Consider the following 24,199-nt stretch of genomic DNA (forward strand, 5'->3'; position numbering starts at 1 on the left):
GAGATCTGGACATAGATGTCATTCAGGCAGCTTTGAAGGCAAAAGGTGCTCCTAGCAAGCTGTATCTAATAAACAATGCATATCAATCATTCTTTCTATCTATGTAATATGTACTATTTTAATAATTACATGAAACATTATTCTTATTATTAAAAATTGCTCATGATTTTATAGCTGAGTCTGATGTTGCTGATGTGTTGATGATATCTTTTAAAAATGGGAACTTTAGAGCTGACACTGCTGCTACACACAGCTGGAGTAGTCTCTGGATGGAGTCAGCGAAGGAGTCCATGAACTACGTGGACCACATATTAAACGAAGCACAGGGAAATATCAGCGAGTGATCACCGAACACTTACAGAAGGGAGGAGGCTCCTTTAACCAGTGGATCTAATATTTAGGACAAACACAAAGGAAGAGCACTAAAAATCTTTATTACAACACTCCAAGATGCTACATTAAGAGTTACATGAAACTTACTAAACAGTGGACACAGTTGTTTACTATGAATCAGATCTCACATGTGAAACTCGTCTTTTAAATGTTCTTTTTAAACAAACACTGCATGACTCCTTACTAAAAAACAAGTTATGCCCAGTTACAGTCATAACAATGTAATTACATTAATCAATGCGCCACAGCAAATGCCAAAGTGAGACTGGTAAGAGTTTGCTCTCAGAGAGATATCTGCATTTCCACTTTCTAATATATCTTCAAAGGCTAATGGCACCGTCAGAGCAGCTACAATAACGTCTAAGTACTGTAACCGAGCAGGAATCATTAGCAGATTCATAAGGCGGCAAGCTCTCCTGCTGCAATACACGGTATTTCACAGCAGCACACCAAACAAACTATTTCAGTACATGTCACTCACATTACAGCAGAACACATATAATCTTTCCTGTAAGGACACAGCTGATACAAGAAAGCACTGAGGAAGCCTGTTTATGTGCACACACGCACACACACACTAACAAACGTACATTTGAAGATAGTATCAACTGTTGTCACTTTTCGTCTTAACGTCTGGTCACTTGGGATGTGTGACGAAACATTTCTCCCACTGAAAACTCAACGCCCAGATGAGCAGAACCCACTTTCTGGGCTTTCTGAGTCACATGACGGAGCAGGTGAAGCCGCAGCAGTCTTTCAGCAGCGTGAGGCCGGTTTTCGTGAGAAGCGGCGCTGAGGTCTGCTGGGATTTAAACGCCACCTTTCGATCTTGCGAAGCACCTGAAGCTTAAAGGAGAGGACATGACAGTACAATCACCACAGTGGGTTCACAATCATTAAGATTTACTGGTTACTTAACTGGCTTCAATAGTTAACTGTTAACTGCCAGCTTTCTGGTTAGACTCACCTTTTGCAGCCAAAGCTTTGGGAAATTTGGACTGTAAGAAGGCTGCCATCTCTCTGTCTTCCTCTCTCTCCCTGTGAAAAAGCATATTTCCTTGTTATTCACTGTGAATTACAGGGTTTAAAATTTTTATTACATCTTGTTAAACACCACAAGGCTTGCTTTAAATCCCAGGCTGTGGGCATCACAGCATCCTCACAGTTCAGAATATTTTCGCATTTACTTTAACTAACGAGCGGAGGTGACTGTCACGCTCCTGCTAAGTTTTTACAGGCAGATTTTTCTCCGAAATAACAACCTAGTTATCAGAAGCGACAGCTGATCTGTGAGTGATGGTGGACATGCTATCATTAATTAGGAAAATATACAAAGGGGCTTCGTAGGAGTGGAGCTATATGAAGAATTAAGTAACAAATAACTAATTAAGGCTTTAAAGCTGTATGCGCTTTTGTCAGTGGAAACATCACATGAAGGATCAGATTATTGCCCAGATTCTGTTACACGGCAAAGGTGGTGAACCGAAGTGCTCTGACAGAACAGAACCGATAATCAATAATAAACTGTAGAATTAAAAGACAAGTCAGGAGATGCTTTTTATGTCTGACTCATCTCTGTAATCCCCCTGAATACCAGAGTGTGGCACTCAGTCAAAGTTCTTTTCATCCATTAGCCTCACCTCAGCCTTTCAAACTCTACGTCGTCCACAAGGAAGTCTCTGGTCTCCACCAGCTTGTTGATCTGCTGCAGCAGCTTCTCTTCTCTCTCCCGGTCCTCTTTGGACTTGTCTTTGTCTGTTCAGTAGTCACGAGACAAGCCTTCTGTTAGAAATTGTAGTCACTGTGCAGTGTACCAACAGACTTTATAAAAAGAGATGGATGTAGCCACTGTTCCAGCATCTGTCAGTTTCATTGAGAAGCCTTGAGCTTTAATTCAAAGCTGCTTCATCCTCTATTTTACTCCCATCGTGTTGTATTCAGTACGATGAGAAACGAACTTGTTATAAATGTTAGTGAGGTGAGTGAGTAGGGTCATTTTCATCTTGACTTCTTTTTGGGACCACAAGAGTCGACCAAGAATATAGATTCTTATGCCCTTCTGCACTCAGCGGGGGAAATAAGTACTGCGTCCTTCACTGAATTTGTAAGTTTGCTCACTTCCAAACAAATGAACAGTTTGGAATTTTTTATGGTAGTTTTACTACTTTTCTTTTTAGTTGCCAGAGCAACTGTCTTTTCTCTCTGGGTTGCCATCTCAACTTAATGAACAGAGGAATGCGAGTATTCCTTCGACAATAAAGAAATAAAATTTAAGTAGAACACAGAAAAGGCTCCAGAGGCTCATTGTTGCTTTACCTGAAAACCTTTCTTTTAAAAAGTATTTTTCTTTAATTGACAGCAAGCTCGTTCTGAAGATGTGCTTAATTCACTCCAGTCCTCGCTGAACTGCGTTACTGGAGACAGCTCATATCTTTTCAACTATGACAGAGCAAACAAGAACCGCACAGGGCCCGCTCAAAGCACACTGTCACCAGGTTAAAGTCGAGAGGCGCAGGCTACTTTTTAATTTACCTGGAATTGAGACAAGCTTCTGCAACTCCTGCTTCAGCCTTGTGATTTCTTTGCAGAGCTGGATGTCGTCCATCCTGAGAGAAAAAAAGACAAATAAAGAAAATATTTCTTCACCAAACTTTAGATATCTGCAGCAAACAAGCTGATATTCAGGTAAAACAACAGTTAAGCTACACTTGTCTTCACATGGGCTTTAGAAAAAATATGTTTTATGTGGTAATTCCCACCTTGTGTGACAATTGTATGGGTATATCAAAGAAACAACCACTGGACTCAGCTTTTGGCCACAGATGACAGTGGTTTATTAGCTGAAGTAACGCCACCACATTGCCCTCTGTGAATGAATCACACCCAACAGTATCACATCTCATTTTGTCCTCTGACTCTGATGGCGATTTCCAAACAACAGGGGCTGGTTGCATGGGTATTATCTGTGTATGTGGCGGCGTGTGCGCATACGTGTGGGCTGCTATAAATAACAGTGGTGTTAAAAAGAGGAAAGTGACTGTAATAGATGTGCTCTGAGCTGCTGCTTTAATTAAATAGGTTTCACTTCAGTGTACTTCAGCTGTATATATGCCAGCGTGACTCATAGGCTCACAGCGACATGTTTATTCAAAATGCTTGAAAGCAGGAGTTTGTATGAATGTCACAGAGAGCCTAAAGGACGAGGATGTGTTTGCTGCCTATAAGAGGACTTCTGTGGTACAACCCCCCCCCACCAAAAACAAAAACAAAAAAACCCCAGGAAAGATACTCAGAGAACATAGAGATCAAAATAAACCCAAACAGTGTTGGATAAATAATAGAACTATGCTTCAAAGGTTGAGTTTGAGATTCACCTACTTAATTTTGTTACTTTTAATCTTTTTAGTTTTTAAGCTTTGCTACCCAGATAAAGGGGAGCCCTGAATGTAAAACGTTTATCTTATTATCTCTTTGCTAATGCTGTTCTCTAATAGTTAGCTAACTATATTAACTGCTTAAAAGGATGTGCTGTTAAACATTAACAACAGAATGGAAAGTCAGCCAAGAAATAACTATATGACCTGCTTAGTTGTTGACATTGGGCAAAAGTAAACTTAAGTTCTTCAAAAGTCTTGAGCAACCCTTCATTTCTTTACATTTTGCTAGGAAAATGGAAAAGTATGTGCAGTGATTAAATGAAATGTGTGCAAACTTACATGGAAACACAGGCAAAAAGAGAATTTCTACAATTGTGGTGAGCTTGAAAGTCAGTATTTGGTACGACCACCGTTATTCTTGAACTCTGTTATGCCTGAACTTTCTTATGCAGACTTCTTGTAGTGTCTTTAAGTAGTGTTCAGGAACAATTCTCTAGACTTCTTGAAGGACATTGAAAGCTTTTCTTTTCATGTTGGCTGCCTTTTGTTCTGTTCTTTGTCAAGATTAACCCTTCACTGCTTAAATAATGCTGAGATCCGGGCTCTGGAGAGACCAATCCATGACTACTTTGTGTTGTGTTAAAACAAAACCCAGAACAACAATGATTATTTTCAGTTTTCAAGTTCACCATATGGCTATATTATGCAGTGCTAGCCTCTCTTTCTTACTCTGCTGCGCCAAAATAATGAGAAAAGACCAGCAGAAACAAAAGCCAGCTTTCAAGATCGAATAAAATAACAAACAAACTGTGGGTGTGTATGTGCTGTTCGTCTGCTAAGGCCTGAAATAGCACGGCTGTTTTCCTCACTTCCATCATCCACATGGCTGCTTCAGTCACTGATGGTTGACAGTTGTGGTGCATCATCTCTGACTCCTGAGGGTATCTTAGCGGTATATTGGTGCATTCAGATCCCTGAACTTTAAAGTTTTGTAGTGTATGTGGCAGCAGGGGACCAAACAGTAAAACATCACATGAGATAACAGAGGAATATTTCATCCTCTTACAAAAGCTCTCCTCCTCCAACAGACAGAGAACCATAAATCCTAAAAAAACAAACTAAACTAATGAGATGTAGTCTGGATTTATGCCCTGAGCATGTTTAAATGTACCTAACACGAAGAGGTCTGGAGAACAGGCAGATCTTACATGTATCTCAGCTCTGACTCTCTCCGCACGAGAATGTCTCGTATTCGTTCGATTCTGAACAGCTCTCCTTCGATATCCTCGACGGTGATTGTGGAGTCGGCCATGGAAATGACATCATCTGCTGAGAGACAGACAAGATCAGAATACAGCTGTTTGGGTCTGATAATACACCTTGGAGAGTTTACTCATAGTTAGCTCCGAACATGAAGGCATACAGAGGACCCGTTACGCTTTTCCTTATTTTTAAACATGTATGTATAGCTGCAAAGTGTGCACTCGTATTAAACATAGCCAGAGTATTATATGATGATCTCAGTGTATGTAATCCGTGAGTGCCCTAAGTGCTCTGTTTTGCCCATTTTTTCACCTTGTGGCTCTGAATGAAGTCACTGGGAGCGGTTATCTATAGTAGACCTGAGAGGTCAAAAGCACAAATATAAAATATTGCAAATATCACACAAAACACAACAGAAATTGAATAAAACACAATGGAAAAAGAAAAAACACTGAGAAAAAATATCACAAAAATCTTGTTGCTTTATTGTCTTTTGTGGAGACCATGAAGCAACAAGCTAACAGCAAACATGTATCTACAGTATTAAAACACACATGAGTGGCTTCTTTTTCTCCATCACAATAGAGATGAACCCTCCACTTTTTTTAAGCGTGTCTCAGTCTCCTTCACTTTCACAGCTGTTCTGTCACATTATTGTGTTCCCAAAACCATCTCTGAATGCTATAAGTCAAGAAGGAAGTCACCTAGGATTTTCAAATATTTACCATAGGTGCATCTACTAAGAGGCTGAGGTGTAGCACTGACGGTCATCAGTATTTTTCTATTTGCTGCTGTTTTCTTAAGCTGCAGTGTGTTTGACCACTCAGGGCCACCGTAGATACCCCTGATATGGTCATGTCCGGCGCACCTATATTCAAATCTTATATTTAAGGGGCAGCCAATCAGATGAAACTAGCTTAAAGAAGAGGAGAAAGAGCTAGCACAGTTTGTTTAAGATGGTGGATAAACAGAGGGGCTACAGCCTCCAGACTTGTTAAGATAAATAAGCATTATTTTGAACTGTGACTTGTGCAAAGCTACTCTGGTAGAGTACATGAAAAAAAAAAAAAAATCTCAACAAGCATGATATGTCCCTTTTAAGTATCTTTTGTTAACTGAATTACCCTGGAAATCCCAGCATAGCATAGAGTGTGATGAGCAGTCTTCATAAGAACAGCTGATTACTATTACCAGCGTGTGGTTTGCATGTGTAACTTTAATCTATGTATACTTCTAATATTTAAATGTAGCAGCAGGACAGGTGTACAACTGGATTTTTTCAAGAGATCCAGGTGCAGAGCTTTGGTATTGTGGGTGCTGATTCATGCATCACAGGCTAATTATGCAAGCTGTTGCTGTCTGTGCACATTGAAAGCAAAGTCAGGATTGTTGGCTTGTCGAATACTTGCAGTTTTTATTTTAACTTGATTGCAACAATGGATTTTAACATGTAAGCCATGTGTGGCAAATTTCTCCAGGAAAATCAAAATCAAGATAGTCAAACAAGCAATTAAAACCACCTTGGGTCTAAAACAGCTTCCCGCTACGATGTGATCAGAGCTTTGTGGATACTTCCCCCAAGTAACTCTCTGCACGTCCCTGAATAACTGCATTCCCCACCCTGCTCCCGCAGCCTCCTACTCCTCACCAGGAGCGATGAGTCATCCAGCAGAGCTTGGATTGGCTTTTAATTACCCGACCTTGTGTGAAAACATACTACAATCACACTGACTCACAGCGAGCCAACACAAACACAAACCCTCAAAACTCCCCACATGGCAATCCCGCCGCTGTTCATCTACATATTAATTATCAGCAGGTGTTTTAGTGTTGAAGCAATCTGCATGCGTTCCTTTTCTTGTCATTTTTTTTTTGGCTCCGAGCTTTCTGTCAGAAACTGTTTGAAGCTTTTTATTTCACCCTGTCACTTTAAATTATTCACTTTGTACAGAAGCTTCATGTCAACACGCAAACTGTATCGTTTACTCGTCTCGAGCACCCAATCCAAAAATCTTTGATGTCGTTTCCTTTCAGATTTTTGCTGCTGTCAACCGTAACTTTTTTTTTACCCTTTTGAATGTTGCTGTAGGTCCATAAGTGTGTGACAAAACTGAAGGTGCAAAGACCCACAAGCAAGCAGCAGCTGAAGGTGACTGCAGCAAAGGCCAAGCAGAGCAACACAAGGCAGGAAACACAGCACAGAAGCACGAGTTCTAAATTTTATCCCACTATTAAAAATATCCATCCATCTTCTTCCGCTTATCCGGGGCCGGGTCGCGGGGGCAGCAGCCCAAGCAGAGAAGCCCAGACCTCCCTCTCCCCAGCCACCTTCCCCAGCTTGTCCGGGGGAATACCAAGGCGTTCCAAGGCCAGCCGAGAGATATAATCTCTCCAGCACGTCCTGGATCTGCCCCGGGGCCTCCTCCCGGTGGGGCATGCCTGGAAAACCTCACCCAGGAGGCGCCCAGGGGGCATCCTTGGCAGATGTCTGAACCACCTCAGCTGGCTCCTTTCGATGTGAAGGAGCAGCTGCTCTACTCTGAGCCCCTCCCAGATGGCTGAACTTCTCACCCTATCTCTAAGGGAGAGGCCAGCCACCCTTCGGAGGAAGCTCATTTCCGCCGCTTGTATTCGCGATCTCATTCTTTCGGTCACTACCCACAGTTCGTCACCATGGGTGAGGGTAGGGACGTAGATCGACCGGTAAATTGAGAGCTTCGCTTTTACACTCAGCTCTCTCTTCACCACAACAGACCGGTACAATCTGCACCAATCCGTCTGTCGATCTCCGGCTCCCTTCTCCCATCACTCGTGAACAAGACCCCCAGATACTTAAACTCCTCCACTTGGGGCAGGAACTCGTCCCTGACCCGGAGTGGGCACTCCACCCTTTTTTTCCAGCTGAGGACCATTAAAAACATTAATTACTAATTACGTTTGAGTCTCTGAATGCAGAGAACAAGGCATAAAAATGTTATTCCTAAAACAATTAATGAAAAACTTTGTTGGTCACAATCAGAATACTTTAATGATCCATAAGAAATGATGTAGGTTATAGTTGCTCTAAGACAGAAACAGACTAATTAAATAATACGATATATTACAAAAATTACAAATTTAAGAAACAGCACTAATATATACAAATCGCTCAGTTATAAATATTAAGAATATTACAGGGTGAAATATATATGATTGACACTTAACTCTAACCTCTGTCAGGTCTCTTAACTATAAGCTGAAATTCCACACTTCAATCACAGCTTTTACTTTTTGATTTAAGATTAATTATGATAAAATTACAGAAAAAAGTGTCATTGTCCAAATACTTATAGCCCTAACAGTATACAGATGTTCCCATAAATATATATATATTTTTTACAAATTCAGTAAAATGTTATTTTAAGTAAAATGTTCTAATTTTGGTCGGCATATAAACTACAGCTGTTGGGACTACTGACCGAGGAGACTTTGTTTGGGCTGCAGAGTTCAGACAGCTGCATCATTCTTTAAGTAAAAAAAAAAAAAGTGCACGCCTCAGCTGAATGCACCACTTTTCCTCTTCTTGTGTCACAGAAATGTGAATACGTGGAGATTATCTTCCACTGCGTTTCTTTTTTTTTTTTAGAGAAAAAAAATCTATATGTCAGTTAAAGAGATTGACAGTTTTTGCTCTCATTAAAAAAAAACAAAAAAAAAAAAAAAATTAAAGGATTACTTTCAGGCACATTGCTGCAGACCAAGCTGCTGGTTGCCTCATTTTGCTTTTATTGCCATTTGTGTATTTATATTTTAAAATTTGAGTATATTAGGGAATGACAAACAATTGTAATAAAAAAGGTTGACATCGTTTAATTAATTGTCCATACGAGATGGGATTAATGTTGATAACTGATCTATTCTAGTAAACTTCTTACACATAGCCCGCCCCCAGCCCGAGGGAGCCCTGGCTACGGCCCTGCTGACATACAACTTTAACATGATGCTCACAGTGGTGATCTTCAAGGATCTAAAAGTCTGCTTCCTTCCTAGATCACTTCTCGCAGCAACAGCACACGCACACAGGCAAACTCAAACACGATGCTCAGAAAGTCACCTGCTTTTTCCACCGCTTCATCCACCTGCGTGTCTTCCAGAGCGCCGCACACTTGAGAGGATTTTCTCTCTTTTTCCATTTTTCTTAAAAAGAAAAAAAAGACACTTCTTCTTCTTTGTCTGCAGAGGAAATTCAAAGGAGATTCTCGCACAAGCTTAAAATGAATATTAAAAGGTGTCCCCCAGGTCCATGCAGCATTGCCCAAACGTGTGAGGAAACACAAAGAGAGGACAGCTGCCAGCTGATGCTGAGTCCATCCAGTCCTACAGCCGTGGATCTCTGAGCATGGAAAAAAGAAAGCTGTTGCACCTCATGCGAGCTCCGAGGCTCCACCTACTGACTGGCAGGAGCAAAGCAATGAGTGCAAAGTGGGAGAATGTGGAAAATTATAATTAAATCCATCAAGAGAGAAAAAAAAATGCTCCAAACTAAATTTGTTCTTTCACTCTGAGTCACATTAAGATCTTAAAGGATGTCAGATTATAAGGAGCCTAAAGCCATGCCAGGTGATATTTATAGACAGCAGTGCTTGTCATGAATGTACTCTTTCCCAAAGTTGGGGAACGAAATCTCTTTATAAGCAAGTTCTGCTTTTTTAAATCCAAAACTGAACCGACTTCCCTTCACTTCACCTTCAGAGGAGCACAAAAGTCTGAATCAGAATTCATGGAGATCAATGAACGGAGACATTTTAGTCAAACTTTCAAATCCTTCCCTCAAAAAGTTCAGGTATACCTCTCATGGTTCCACTCTCAGAGAACCATCATCATCAGCGTCAATGGCAGTCTATCTCAGTGTGGATTACTATGGTGGTCATAAAAAAAAAATCTCTACACAGGTTCACTGGATGTTAGGCAAAGGCACAAAGGTATCCTCATTTTAAAACAACAAAAGACAACAAAAGTTAAACAGACTTCTTCCGTTTTAATGGTTTTCTCCACTGTAACCACAACAGTAGCACTCTCCACAGGAGAATCCAGCTGTCTATCATCATGAATTTTTCATCTAGCCTGACTGAGTTCAGCTCTCGACAAAGTGGAGAGAACTCGATTTCACGCAGGCGGGCCCTCGAGGCAGCAGGCCAGATGTTCGGGGAGTGCAGCATGCGTCTGCCCGCACACTAGAGCTGCCACTGTGCCATAGATAGCCATGTCCCACAGCCACGAAGCCAGCCAGACACTTCACACATTTGTTGCCACAAGCCCAGAAGCACATGAAGGAAAATGACTGCCATTCATGTTATATGACAAGGCAAGAACATCTGTAAGCCCGACAGAGTGAACACTGTTTCTAAAACTGGCTCAAAATGTGTCGCACATTCAAGTTTTTACTATCTACTTTGGCTTTCAGGTCATGCAAAGTAAGTAGCAATATAATTATTCAAACCCCCCAAACACATCACAATCATTTCTTTTATATACCATTAAAAAAAAACAAAAAAACAACAACCCTGCAACTATAATAATCTTATGGAGCCCTTAGATCAATGCTACTTCACTGCATAGAAATTAAATGTTTAGCACTTTTAAGTGAAGACAAAACCGGAGGTAAAATATCAGATTTCACAGTTTTCATTTGGAGACAAAACGTTTTGGGATTTTTTTCCACTTACAGCAGAGGTGTCGAACTCCAGGCCTCGAGAGCCGGTGTCCTGCAGGTTTTAGATACCACCCTGGGTCAACACACCTGAATCAAATGATTAGTTCATTACCAGGCCTCTGGAGAACTTCAAGACATGTTGTGGAGGTCATTTTGCCTTTTGAATCAGCTGTGTTGGATCAAGGACACATCTAAACCTGCAGGACACCGGCCCTCGAGGCCTGGAGTTCGACACCTGTGACTTACAGCATTCCCACAGACTGTATACAAAAGATGGACTTAACCAGTGTTACTCCACTGACTGGTTTTTAAAGCTTTTAGTTCAGCAGTTTATGCCATAGCCATCTTGAGCAACGTTGAATCTGACTGAGGACTCTATGAAGTTATACTTGTACTTGTGAAGCCATGTCCTATAGCAGCGGTGGGCAACTCCAGGCCTCGAGAGCCGGTGTCCTGCAAGTTTTAGATCTCACCCTGGGTCAACACACCTGAATCACATGATTAGTTCATTACCAGGCGGCTGGAGAACTTCAAGACATGTAGAGGAGGTAATTTAGCCATTTGAATCAGCTGTGTTGGATCAAGGACACATCTAAAACCTGCAGGACACCGGCCCTCGGGGCCTGTAGTTGCCCACCCCGTCCTATAGTATACTCTCATTTATTGTCTATTAAACTCTAAACTGGACCAAAATTTACAAAATAAGAACACTTGATGCTCAGAATTGAGACCATAAACTCATTGGAAAAGCATTTATGATAAATTGGTTCAGAAATAGGTTCTCTTTCATATAGACTTCTATGTAATTGGAGTCCTTTCTCCAAACGTAGCATTTGCCCCCTGCTGGTCAGTGCAAGAAATGCAGATTTAAGGTTTCACAGTCTAAATCCATCTTTTATGGAGAGAGAACATCTGACATGAGCTGCCTTCTTTGCTTTAGAAAACAATAACCGCTTATGCAAATGTACATTAGTAAAAGCTCAGGAGGCCCAGAGATGAATCCCAAAATCCATCCGTAGAGCTGACACTCGCAGACTGATAAAAGAAAAGAAAATAAAAAATGGAGGGACAGACTGGATGACGTAACATTTAATTCTGATGGAAAAGTAATGAGAAGGAAAAGTCAACACTTTTGATTGTAATGAATCCTGTCAGGGTGGGAAATTAATCATCCCCATCTGGACTGTGCAACTTGGTGATGAAGAGTGACATATCTTTAAGCAAGGCTGCAGAGCTCGAAGGGAACGATGACTCCCATTTCCATATTAATAGCAAAATCTGATTCATTTATTATGTGACAGTGAATTTATTCTTCTTATTCACAGAATTGCTTTATGCTCCTTTTAGTATTTTCACCGTCTGGAGGTTTTAGTGGTTTACCTTCCTTGCACTGTTGTTGTTGCTTTTGTCATTTTCCATTGCTTTATCAAGCCAGTCTCTCTCCTGTTCTGACTCGGAGTCACTGGCCTCGCTTGCGTCCGCTGCCAGCAGGCGGGAATAGTTAATCCTGCGGTGGTGGGGGGCTTTCCACTGGAGCAGGGGCAGGCACACACACCACACCATCAAAACCATCGCCAGTCCTCTGAACATCCATGTGAGCCCGATGCTTTGGGCCACAAACCCTCCAGCCAAACTCCCCAGTGCACTACCCAGATGAATAGAGAGGGACTTGTAGACCCTCCTGACGCTCCTCTCAGCCCCTGGTGTGGCGATGTCCTCACACTGGAGCTTCACGGCCCACCAGAGAGCTCCGCTGCTGAAACAACTCAGCACCTGAGCAGGCAGTGCAGCCCACGCTCCCCAGAGGAAGGAGTAGTAGAAGCACTGCAGGCCGAGACTCGCGGCTCCAACTGCGAGCATCCTCCTAGGGCTGAGCAGCCTGGAGACTCGGCCAGCCATCAGAGGGAAGGCGGCCTGCGAGAGCAGAGCGAGGGCAAGAGATAGTCCCATGTGCAGCTCACTGCTTCCGCGATCCTGCATCTGCCACAGGAGGAAGTTGTCGATGGCCGAGTTCGCCACCCCGACCAGCAGGGTGGTGAAGACGCAGAGCACAGCCTGTGGGGAGCCGCGCACCAGTTGCAGGGCTTTCAGGAGCCCGCTGGTCCTGTTTCGCTTCTTGTTCAGGTAGAGAGGGAGGGACATGGCCAGGGGCAGGACCAGAAATGCCAGGCTGGCATAGCAGTAGAAATGCACCACACTCCTTGAGGTCTGAGCAGCTATGAGGCATGCCAGTCGGCTCACCAGCAGGCCGGTTACCCCAACCCCGCATGCTGCTCCAAGTACACCCCACACCCTGGTGCTGCTGTAGCGGTCCGAGGCATCCGCGAAATCTAAATATTCGTAGAGGCCGTCGTCTACATTCCACTCCAAGGGTGCGGATGCCACCTCCCACACACACATGATGATGAGTATCAAGAAGAAGAGCTGATGCTGAGTGTCCATCACCTTTAGGCTGCCCAGGAAGCCCAAAGAACTCTCATCCTTTTTCTCCCCCGTTTGCTGCTCTGATTTCAGCTCAGACCTCTTGTTTCTGACCGGAGTTGCCAAAGAGCTGCTGGAACTTTCAAGCACCTTTGATTCATTCTTTTGTGGCGCATAAAGAAGAGGAGATTCAGTGGTATGACTGTGATTGTGATGGTGATGATGATGAGGTGAAGTTTCATTTGCAATAACAGGAGCTTTCCTATCAGCATCAGGAAGATGAGTGACAAGCGACTGGGAAACATGAGGTTTTGGATGGGATGTTACAGGTCCAGTGATGTTCACTGACAATACATCAGATGGATTTTGGGGTGGGCCGACATGCGGATCCGAGGCGTTACAAGTCCATGCATGCATATCCGTGTGCGGGATGAGCAGGAGGAGCAGAGCGGCTGCTGCCGAAAACACGACAGAGCCGCAGATCACTGCTCGTCTCTTGTTGTAGTGTTTGGAGAGCAGGCTCGCCGCGGGGCTCCACACCAGCGTAATAAAGTGCTTGGTACCCATGACGATGCCCGTCATGGCAGGAGTCAGGCCAAGCTGTCTGAAGTACAGGGTGAGGAAGGGCAGCAAGCATGCTTTAGCGCAGGAGCACAGGAAGTTAAAGGTTCCAGCCATAGCGAGGGCTCGCTTTATGTCAATCTGCTTGATCCTCTTCATGTTTGAGCAGCTTAGAGTCCGTCCTGCTAGCTGTCACATGGAGCGATTCAAACTGAGAGAGACAGAGAAAATATAAAAATGTTAGTGCAGACATTTCAGTCTTTTGATACTAATACATTCTGAAAAGGCATCAGGCATCATCATACAAAGATTTGACCTCTGACCTCTCCTTAAAGAAAGGCAAAATTATCTAAAGGTCAAAGTGGTAATAATGTTATATAAAGCTATTTAAAACTATGTTTCTTCCTGCCATTGTTTATATTGACAGCATATAGATATATAGGGATTCTAAATATTACGTTCCTTTGACCTCTGACCTTTTTTAAGGACAAATAAAGTCAAACTTTCATAAAATGTCTTTTATCTTCAGAAGTGTGCTTTAGATTCTGCTGACTTTGTTTGTATTGGCAAAAATCAGGAAATGATACTGGTGTATGAGGACTCTAAATATCACATTACAGTTTGCGTGGAAATATCAGTCGCATTTGACCTCTGACCTCAGTTTTACATTTTCAGATCTGCTTTTTTTTAAGTTGACCCTAGAATGTGTGTTACATATTTAAAGAAAGGATTGTCAAGATGCCAAACTAGATAGAAATACACTTTAGTTTAATATTATATAATAAGCTCAAGTTATTCATGTCCAGTCTTTTAAAAATGAATCCATTACTTGCTCACAGATAACATCTGTGCAGTCAAAGTAAACACCTGTCATGCTATCCTTGTATAGCATTTAAGAAATATTAAATGCGGACATTCATTTTAGTTATGTTTTGCCATTATGTTGGCCATATAGAGTTGTTTAAATAAATAAATTGAAGACTCCAGGCGATTTATTTCTGTTCTCAGGTAATAAAATGATTCCTCGTGCTGTTCCTAATGCGATAGAGGCCCTTAATAAATGAGTTGAGGGCTGGCCCTCGTTTATTTCGCTGTAGCTCCAACAATAATAAAGTATCTGTTTTTATAGTAACTTATCCACACTCACATGCGAAGCAGACAGACTCAAATGATCACCCTACAGCGACTTCATTGTGTTTGAGGAAATAAGCTGACACGAAAAAACGAGGAAATGACAGACTGTCAGGAAACCACCCGTCAGGCTGGACGCACCTGTGCCTGCAAGATGTGGAGGACTAGTCCACGTCACGCCAACTTTATAAAGGAAGAAAAACAAAGTTTAACATTTACCTTTTAAATTCTGCCCAAGTTCCTTATCCTCTTCTGTCGATCATTTCCCACCCGCGACTCCGACAGCGCACTCCCGGGTTTGAACCTTTGTTGCTCTGAGCTCTGGACACCTGTAGCAGTCGGGTACGCGCTCAGCAGCAGCAGCAGTGCGAGTTCACACCTGTGGGCGCAGATTCCCACGACTATAGCTCCTCCTGTTGGTGTGGATGCCCGTGTGCACTACAGAGAGCATCGTCGCAGCTCGATTAGGCGATAGGCGCAGTTCATCAGAGAGTGATCAGAGAGCTCCAACTCCTCTGTTTTGATGTCCAATTACACGTTATTAAAGCAGGTCATCTGGTTTGAATTTTATGTTTGTCTCCTCAGTGCAAAGATAAAAATCTTCAGTAAGAACCACTTCAGTTAGTGTGATTAGTGCTGACTTTAAAATGACCCCCTTTTTGGGGGGATTTGAATCTCCGGACTTCTTTTCTTTTGAGCAATGAAACTTGTGTGTTTGTTTGCCTGGATCATGGCTCAAGTCGCAGAAAGCATCGTACAGCAGTTTGACACAAAGCAGAAAATACCAAACTCCAGCACATGCTGTTTTTTTTACACCTCTGCTCTCTAACAGGTGTCACATGGAGTGATTCAACTTGATTCAACCCTAAAAATTCACATACATCAAGAGGTTCAAATCACATATATGTTTCTTTCTTCTTCTTTCTTTTTACCTCCCCAGCATGTGGGACTTTAACCTCGTCTGCTGGATGCCACATGGCATTATTGTAGTATTTCATTGCACTGATTAAGTTGATTTATGACATAAAAAATCCACGACCAGCTTATAAAATATAAAGTTTATTATTGAAAAATGGCCACAGGTAACAAGCACTTGGATACTTGTAGTACTTTGTCTTTGAAGCAAATTAACTGAACAGGTACTTATGTAGAGCTTTAATACAAACACTCAAAGCACATTTTACTGCAAGCCTCATTCAACCAATCACGCCTGTTCATACAAGCACTTTTTTCCTGTTGCATACACACCTCTAACATTCACACATTCAGGGGTAGATCGATGCATTGGGATACTTCGACATGCAGACTCGCTCTGCATTCTTAGTTAGTAGAATCTAACTACTTTTTCTCCTGTAGAGTATCCGTTAACTCTTATCACAGGATTTGTAAGCATTTAGAATTCAGTTAGCGAGAGAGATAATGGAATCCAAATAATCGTGTGTTACTAAATTAAGAGGATCCAAAGGGATTAACATTAATGTTACTAAACACAAGACAGTGTAGATGATTCTACTCTGCAATGTAGAGGTGACCTGCTTCTGCCTCTAGCTCTAGCCCACCACGACCCTGAACTGTATGCGAGGTGAAGAAAATGAACTGATGGGTGGACGGATATGCTTTGCTAATGTAACATTAAGATGACTGTGAAGCAGTCAGCCTGTGTCCCTCACATGCTGACACCAGAGAAGCTGTTGATTGGCAGTGACATGACTTTGTCCAGATACTTGCTGAGTGGCAGCTCTTGCTCGCTGCCGATGCTGTACCTACACCGAATGGTGCAACCCGGGTCCAAGCATGGAGAGATTTCTATTCTGTAAAAGAACAATGCAGCATGTTAGTTTTTCTTAAAGGGCGAGAGTGGACAAGTAAAAACAGAAGAAGCATAAAATTACTTTTGGACATTGGTGTATATCCTGTGAGGGTCTTTGTCCAGACACACGCAGAGTGTTCGTTGCTCCATTGTCCTGATGCTGATGTTTCGAGTTTCGATTTTCTATCATTAACAGATTCAGTTAACGGTTGCCTTCAGATATGGATAAAGCACTTCCACTGCATCATGCATAATGAGATATAACTAGCCAATAATCCAAGGCAGAAGAGAATAACGTCTTACTGTGTTGTATGCGGGGTTCAGAGAGTCAAACCTTGCAGCCAGGTAACTCTCCCCTAAACAAAATGAAAAGAATGACTCAGTTTTTTCTCCACATAATTCTTATTGCACTGAAATAAAGCAATTGATAAAAAAAAAACCAAACAAAAAAAGAAAACCAACAACAAACCTGACGCTGAAGCTGCCGGCTCTGAGGTAATCACCACACGCCAGGTCATAGATGCTTCTCCTTTAACGTCTCGTTTGCTTAAAGTGGCCTGTTGAGAACATCAGTGAGTGTGAGTCTGTGTGCAAGTGTGACAGTGTTAATGAGTGTAAAAGGATAAGGGGTGCACCTTTGTGTAGTTGACCGACAGAACCACGCCAAAGAGTTCCACCGATGACTTCTTTTGTCGTACAGAAGGTTCCCCTGTCAAAGACGAGCCAGTTTATGTCGCCATCTGTTACCGTGGTTACATCAATATCCACACACACATGCACAGAAAGATTCGCACACATACTCTGCTGCCGGTCTTTAAGGTGTCTGAAATCTGGGATGTCGGCCTCCAGGTGGGACACAAACAGCTCCTCCACTGAGGCCAGATCAGAGTTGGAGAGGGTCATCTAAACACACGGCATATTTAATCAAATCAAAAACCAGCGTGAACAAACGAATGACAGCACCTACCAGACTCTACACTGAAGAAGTAACTGCTAAACTTAGTTTAGTTAAAGCTGTAACATTTGAATTTGTTTGGAAACAGTGAATGAGCTGGAAAGACATTTGGACGCCCATCTGCCACTTTATTAGGCACGCATGTTCATCTGCTATTGATGCAAATATGGAGTCAAACAATCAGCAACTCAGTGCATTCAGGCATGCAGTAAGGATCAAGTCACATATGTTTATAAAGGCATGTAGGTCAAGATGACGTGCTGAAGTTCAAACTGAGCACCATGATCTGAGTATTTTAGAAACTGCTGGTCTGCTGGCCAGACTGTTTTGAGCCAATGGGAATGAAATTATTACTCAAATAGCCACTCTTTACAAACGAAGCATGCAGAAAAGCATCTCTGAACACACAACACATTGAAGCAGATGGGCTGCAGCAGCAGAAGACCACGCCGTTCGCTGCTCTTGTCAGCTAAGAACAGGAAACTAAATCTACAATCAGAGTCACAATACTTTTAGAATTAGAATGGGTTCACCAAAACTGAACATTATCGTGGATCAACACACCAAAATCTCTGAGGAAGGTTTCCAGCATCTTGTTGAATCTTTTTCATAAATAATGAATTCAGCAAACTGTACCTAATAAACTGGCCAGTGCATGTCACCAAAAAGCTTGTGAAGTTATTATGAACTGAGATCAACATTTCTTGTACTCTGATTTGGTCCACCTAGTGGATAAAGTGAAACATTTTCTCTCATCTTAGCTCAGATTTGTTATCCACACACTGTAGGAAAAATATTTTATGCTAAAACTTGAAAAAAAAAAAAACAGTTTCCAAAAATAACACAGCATTTAAATTAGATCAACATGAAATTTGTTACAGTCATAAAAACAACAACAACAACAAGAAATTGTTGCATAAGTGAATCCCTGAGAGGGGAAAACCCTCAGATGCAAACACAGGGACTGGTTCACCTTTCTGTGAGTTGAACTATGTGGTTCAGGAGCTTAAGAATACAATTTGAAAATTTGGCTGTTCCCTCATCTATTATTGGAATAATGAACAAGCCAAGTCAGTTTTGGCTGTGAACTTTGATATTACTACATTAGAAACAGAGAAAAAGAACTGAAACTCACTGAAAATGATACAAAGATCCACACACAAATAAAACTAATGTGAGAAATTATGAAACAAAGATATGACACAGGAGGTCTAATACTAAATGTCTAAGTCCCCATATCAGCAGGAAAACATTTCATTGTCCAAACTCTAAAACTCAAATTCAACACGCAGTTACACGATTTGACACAAGTCCAGCTTTAAGTAAGAAAAATAGACATTATTTATTATTATTTTCTTTTTAGCTGAATTCTGCTACGATGTTTGACACATGAAAAGCCAGCCTTGCTCTTTGCCTTCCACATTTAAATGCATGTAAAACACAATATCTACACACGATAGCTCTGCTGTACCTTAACTGAATAGACCGGGAGGTTAACTGGCTGTGTCCCACAGCGAAGGTAGTAACACAGGGTGTCCAACAAGTAAAGGCTCAGCTCTGTCGGTTTCCTGGAAACAGAAGGCTGTGCAAAGGGCGGACAGGATTAGATGGACTGCATATAGTTATTATTAATAAGATGTAATCGCTACAGTTGGTTACCAGCTCAGGTAGCGTCGGGATGGCAGCTCCCAGACTGCTAACGTTGACACTGTACCACGGATCCACTCTCTCCAAACAGGACGCCAAAGACAACCTGCTCTCATCCTGTGAGGAGTATTAAGAGTTACGTAGTCCTCTACACTCACACCTGTCAGAGCTGCTTTGAATGTGTCAGTGTAACTCACAGGTGAACTCGGTGAAGCCTCTGCATCAGAGACTGGGATGTAGTACAGCTGCAGGTCTAGTTTCTTGGTCAGCATGTTACGTTTGGCCTCTTTCTTGCTGTATGGACATTTTTAGAAAAGTTTATTTAAAAGTGGGCATGCACACACACACATACACACACTCCAGTATTTGGGATCCTCACCGTATGATGTAATAAGCCTTGGTGAGCTTTCCCAGGGTGCTGTCATCCCCCAGTACCACAACTCGAGCCGTGTGACTTCGCTCCTCTTTGAGTAGAAGCGAGTTTCCGGTAACATCTTCCTTCATCTTCTCCTCCATCAGACTCAGTTTTTCTGCAGACTTTGGCTTCTTCAAGGCATTTCTCCGTTCCCGCAGTGTCTTTTGAGCCGTGTAAGGCAGCTGCTCTGCTTCGTCTGAGTCCTTTAAGTCCTTCACTATCCCGCTGTCTCTTGAGATCCTTTCTTTGTCATCCTTAATGGAGTTGGAGCCAGAAGGTAGGGCAAAGTCTGTCAACAGATTCCCTTAAGGAAAGACAAATTTAACGTCAGTTTCAAGTAAAACTGCAGCCTTCTTGTATGTGTGGTAAGATTATAGATATGAAGCATCAGTTTTTGTTTGTTTGATGGGCTCACATAGCATCTCTTCATCTGTCCACATGAGGAAGTTCATCTCTGGCAAGGGCACTGTAGTGCTGTACACAGGACCTTGTTCATCATGCAATACATCTGAGAGAAGTTGATAAGAAATATTATTATTATTATCTCCACTTAGAATAACTTGTGTTATAACACACTACACTCAGACCTTTTTCAGAGGCAGCCAAGATGTGTTTGTATATCTGCTTCAGCCCCTTCAGATAATCTGCACGACTGCCGGGACCATGCTGTAAACTCTGCTTCACAGTTTCAACCACATCCTGGAAATATTGCCTCACATCATGGTCCTCTAAAACCTGGAAAAAAAAATTAGGGGAACACATCAGATCTTGATGAATAGCTTGATGTGAATAAGGGAACAAAATGACACAGGAACATCCATCCATTCCACTTCTCCCTTTCAGGGTCACAGGAGCCTATTCCAGCTGTCATAGGGCGAGAGGCAGGGACACCCTGGACAGGTCGCCAGTCTGTCGCAGGGCTAATGCACAGAGACAGACAGCCTTTCCCACTCACATTCACTCCCATGGGCAATTTAGATTAATCAATTAATCTATCCCCACTAAGTGCATGTCTTTGGATGGTGGGAGGAAGCTGGAGTACCCCGAGAGAACCCACGTAAACACAAACTGGATTTGAACTCAGGACCTTCTTGCTGTGCGGTAACAGTGCTAACCACCGTGTCACCGTGCAGTGGAAAACAAATCCTTTCAGTGCTGGACTCAAACTCACAGCAAAAAAAGTTAATTTTGTTAAGTTTTCCTTGATTTGATTTGATTTTTCTGAGCAGTACATGTTATTTTTTATATTTATAGAAATCAAGGTGGCGTGAACTAAAGTTCTGTTTTTGAAACCTGGAAAATGAAACCTGATTTATACATATACACCATTTGAACTAATGGGTGATTAGTTCATGTAGCTTATGTTTATATTTATATACATAGTAAATAATAAATCTGGGATCATGAAAATGAATGGGATTCATCCTCTGGGGATCACTACTGTTTCTTTGTCCAAAGCACCCTCATGGATGTATTTACCTCAAGAGCTTGAGCTAGTCTGGAGCTTTGGCAGGTCGTCCCTAACCCTGTCTCCAGCACACGGAAAAGCACACTTTTCTCCATAGTCTGTGTGTTTGTGAGCCGGCGTGACACTTCCAAGTATGCTCTAACCGTAGCTTCCAGTGAAACAGAAAACACAGCTGGGTCTGCCAGCACAAACACTCTGCAGGACACAAGCAGGAGACAATAATGTTGCGATATACAGTTGAATCATTCTGATACAGGCCTGGAGGGCTTTCAATATGGCCTGCTTACTTTTCCCTGGCAGCAAAATGCTCACTCTTGATATTTTGCTCTGCGATGACTCTCTTCAGGTACAGAGATCCTGTTGAGGAAAGGGTTTGTCTGGTAAGAGTGAGGGCGGATTTTAGTATCGAGGTCACGCGTGTAAGGATATGTGATACCTGGTGCAGTCATTTCCATCTTGATGCTCCTCAGAGTGTGCAGAGCCACAGCGGAGTATGGCGATGGCAGTATCAGCAGTTTCCCCAAACACTCGTACGCTTTGTGATAAAGACCTTTAGGAATTGTGACACCTGACTGGGTATTGAAATACAGAAAAGCCTTTCAGCCTGTATTTGTACATTATTTACAGCTTGTTGCTATTGCTGCAGTGTTTTCATGAACAATATCGTATTTTCAGCTGTGTGTTGCCAAGTGCGTCTTACCTGAATGACTACATAGTAGAGCGTGTGCAGCACTGGGTTGACAGACATGTAGGTTTTTTTCTCATGGAGCTACACCAGCCAAAAAACCCAGACAAACAAGAATTCAGTATCTGAATTCATTTTGTACTTTTTAAGCAGAAGTAAAGAAAAGAAAGTCTTTAAATGCATTGCTTTTGCACAACTGCACAACTTGATTTTGACTAGACTTGATGAAGGACGACAAACCTTGGAAACTGTTGTTAACGTCTTCTCCAGCTTTTGGACCAGAATTGAGATTATTGAAAGGCTGCAGGAAGGATTGACTTCCACCTTCCTTTGGAGGTTCCATACCAGCATTCCTGCAAATCAGGCAGACAGTAGTTTGCTTGCATTGTCTCAGATAAGTGTGACTATCTATTTTAGCAGCTAAATTATCCCACTGTGTGTGAAAAGGGTGGAAAGTTGATACCACTACTATTAGCTAATTAGCTTAAAATAACTAAGCTCTGCAGCCCCTAATTAGGTATCCCTCACTCAAAACTATAAATCACAGCTTTAGGAGTCACATAGTCATGTGTTAATACTTTACACTCACCGGCCACTTTGTTAGGTACACGTGTTCATCTGCTCATTAATAGAAATATCTAATCCACCAATCACGTGGCAGCAGCTCAAAGGGTTTAATTATGTGGACAAGGTCAAGATGACCTGCTGAAGTTCAAATCGAGCATCAGAATGGTTGTTGGTGCCAGTCAGGTACCATGATCTGAGTATTTCAGAAACTGCTGATCATGGAAACCATCTCAAGAGTTTCCAGAGAATGATCAGAAGACGAGAAAATATCCAGCTAGCGACGGTTCTCTGGGTGAAAATGTCTTGTTGAGTCCAGAATTGAGAGATGAAGGGGCACATTGCTTCAAGTTGATAAAGCCAATGATAACTCAAATAACCACTAGTTACAGCCAAGGTGAAGAGGATCTCTGAATGCAAATATGAACATATTAAACCTTGTAGGCAGACAGGGCCCCACCAACAGACTGACACTCCTGCCACCAAAAATCAGGAAACTGAGGCTACAGTACAGTTTGCACAGGACAACAGAAGATTGAAAAAAATGTTGCCTGGTCTGATTAATCTTAATTTTTGCTGCAACATTTGGGTGGTAGGGTCAAAATTTACATGAAACAGCATAAAAGCATGGATCTATTCTGCTTTGTATCAGAGGCTCAGGCCTTCTCACCAGATCTCAGTCAAACAGAGCATCTCTGGGAGAGTCACATCATGGATGTGCAGCCAACAAATCTGCAGCAGCTTAGTGATGTTGTCACGTCAACATACACCTAAAACCTCTGATGAATGTTTCCAGCAGCTTGTTGAATTAATGCAGTTCTGCAGGGAAAAGGAGTCTATCCCAGTATTAGGAGCATGTGCCTAATAAAGTGTCCAGTGACTGTATGTGTAATAGATTGTAAACAAAGGGAAGGAAAACAGGAAGTGATAAGGAAATATATCACAGTTTTAGAATCTATTTATTATAATTAGTAATTAAACAATACTGTTAAAATGATCGCCTGCAAACTATCTGCTAACGGAAGCGTCTGTTTTACTAGACAAACACGTTTCTCAGCAATGATGACGAGTTTTTAATAATCCATTATGTTGCTCTTTGACTTCAGACTTTGATTTCAGCGCGCTTATATACTTTCAGTAGTGGATACCTTTGCGGGAACAACTCTCGCTCTTCATCTCTTTGAAAAGAGCCTGGACATCATCACACAAGTTGGAGTCCCAAGTGGAGGAGAGGTCCTCTTTAGCTGTTAAAACACACACACACACACACACACACACACACACACACACACACACACACACACACACACACACACACACACATTTTGTTTGCATTCTCTAGACTCCGAAACTGCAGCTTTTACTGGTGAAACGAGAATGCCCATGAAGAAATGAAAACTCTCACCTGTGGGATCGACCATCCTTTCCACTCTTCAGAGTTTTTGAAGGCTTAATTTTAGCACAGCTGACTCAAACCAGAACAAATCACAAAAAGCCCTCTCCTCTGAGGAGAGAGTTCAGCACTAGTCCCCAACAGCCCAGCAACCGAAACGACAAAAATTGAACTGAGTACAAATACCTGATACCCTGCAGTGAAAGGTAAGTGCACTTCTGCTTTGTTGTCCGATGACTGGCTCAGCTATAAATACATCGCATCGTTACATTGTTACTTTCATTCCTGCTCTGTGTGCAGCATTTCTCCAAAGCTTACTACAGAAGCTTCTGTCCGAGCGAGCGTTTTCAAGTAAGTATGAACACAGTTCCCTCCTGAATATTCCCTGCTGCTTCCTGTTACTGACATAATGCCATGATGATCA

The 24,199-nt window shown here is 42.2% G+C and overlaps 3 protein-coding genes across 6 annotated transcripts; all 3 read right to left on the reverse strand.

Moving 5' to 3' along the window:
• Window positions 1-428: 428 nt before the first annotated feature.
• LOC147332038 (bMERB domain-containing protein 1) lies at window positions 429-10,784 on the reverse strand. 4 transcript variants are annotated; one of them, XM_086288439.1, is made up of 7 exons: window positions 10,739-10,784; window positions 9,127-9,209; window positions 4,979-5,096; window positions 2,926-2,999; window positions 2,034-2,148; window positions 1,361-1,431; window positions 429-1,239 (listed from the first exon to the last, which is right to left on the reverse strand). In XM_086288439.1, exons 2-7 carry the CDS (start codon window positions 9,203-9,205, stop codon window positions 1,115-1,117), a joined length of 582 nt encoding a protein of 193 aa, XP_086144565.1. In that variant the 5' UTR covers window positions 9,206-9,209; window positions 10,739-10,784; the 3' UTR covers window positions 429-1,114. The 4 variants fall into 4 exon arrangements, with proteins under 4 accessions (XP_086144565.1, XP_086144564.1, XP_086144566.1 ...); XM_086288438.1 differs by lacking the exon at window positions 10,739-10,784 and having other exon boundaries at window positions 9,127-10,728; XM_086288440.1 differs by lacking the exon at window positions 10,739-10,784 and having other exon boundaries at window positions 429-1,233; window positions 4,979-5,099; window positions 9,127-10,728.
• Window positions 10,785-11,223: 439 nt separating this feature from the next.
• mfsd6l (major facilitator superfamily domain containing 6-like) lies at window positions 11,224-15,171 on the reverse strand. Its single transcript, XM_086288435.1, has 2 exons — window positions 15,058-15,171; window positions 11,224-13,918 (listed from the first exon to the last, which is right to left on the reverse strand). Exon 2 carries the CDS (start codon window positions 13,864-13,866, stop codon window positions 12,094-12,096), a length of 1,773 nt encoding a protein of 590 aa, XP_086144561.1. The 5' UTR covers window positions 13,867-13,918; window positions 15,058-15,171; the 3' UTR covers window positions 11,224-12,093.
• A 748-nt stretch (window positions 15,172-15,919) lies between these two features.
• Window positions 15,920-24,136, reverse strand: pik3r6b (phosphoinositide-3-kinase regulatory subunit 6b). The gene is made up of 19 exons (XM_086290546.1): window positions 23,788-24,136; window positions 23,531-23,626; window positions 22,059-22,171; window positions 21,834-21,902; window positions 21,570-21,705; window positions 21,421-21,490; window positions 21,145-21,328; window positions 20,253-20,400; window positions 20,081-20,173; window positions 19,630-19,969; window positions 19,448-19,544; window positions 19,263-19,367; window positions 19,075-19,185; window positions 17,449-17,551; window positions 17,284-17,357; window positions 17,118-17,205; window positions 16,952-17,004; window positions 16,731-16,831; window positions 15,920-16,649 (listed from the first exon to the last, which is right to left on the reverse strand). The coding sequence occupies exons 1-19, from the start codon at window positions 23,801-23,803 to the stop codon at window positions 16,505-16,507; spliced, it is 2,142 nt and encodes a 713-aa protein (XP_086146672.1). The 5' UTR covers window positions 23,804-24,136; the 3' UTR covers window positions 15,920-16,504.
• Between the last annotated feature and the right edge of the window lie 63 nt (window positions 24,137-24,199).

This window comes from Aulonocara sp. 'chitande type north' Nkhata Bay, linkage group LG4, assembly GCF_057382095.1.
Source record: "Aulonocara sp. 'chitande type north' Nkhata Bay isolate Kocher_YH1m ecotype deep benthic linkage group LG4, A_spYH_male_GT1.1, whole genome shotgun sequence".
NCBI classification, from domain to species: Eukaryota; Metazoa; Chordata; class Actinopteri; order Cichliformes; family Cichlidae; genus Aulonocara; species Aulonocara sp. 'chitande type north' Nkhata Bay.

Coding starts and splice junctions, on each gene's coding strand:
- LOC147332038 (XM_086288437.1), bottom strand. CDS start 9,205: ATGGAAAAAGAGAGAAAATCCTCTCAAGTGTGCGGCGCTCTGGAAGAC. Junction 5,100..9,126: donor TGAAGCGGTGGAAAAAGCAG/GTGACTTTCTGA, acceptor TCTGTCTCTCAG/CAGATGATGTCATTTCCATG. Junction 3,000..4,978: donor GAGTCAGAGCTGAGATACAT/GTAAGATCTGCC, acceptor TTTTTCTCTCAG/GATGGACGACATCCAGCTCT.
- mfsd6l (XM_086288435.1), bottom strand. CDS start 13,866: ATGAAGAGGATCAAGCAGATTGACATAAAGCGAGCCCTCGCTATGGCT.
- pik3r6b (XM_086290546.1), bottom strand. Junction 21,329..21,420: donor CATTTTGCTGCCAGGGAAAA/GTAAGCAGGCCA, acceptor TGTGTCCTGCAG/AGTGTTTGTGCTGGCAGACC. Junction 19,186..19,262: donor TCCCGACGCTACCTGAGCTG/GTAACCAACTGT, acceptor CCCTTTGCACAG/CCTTCTGTTTCCAGGAAACC.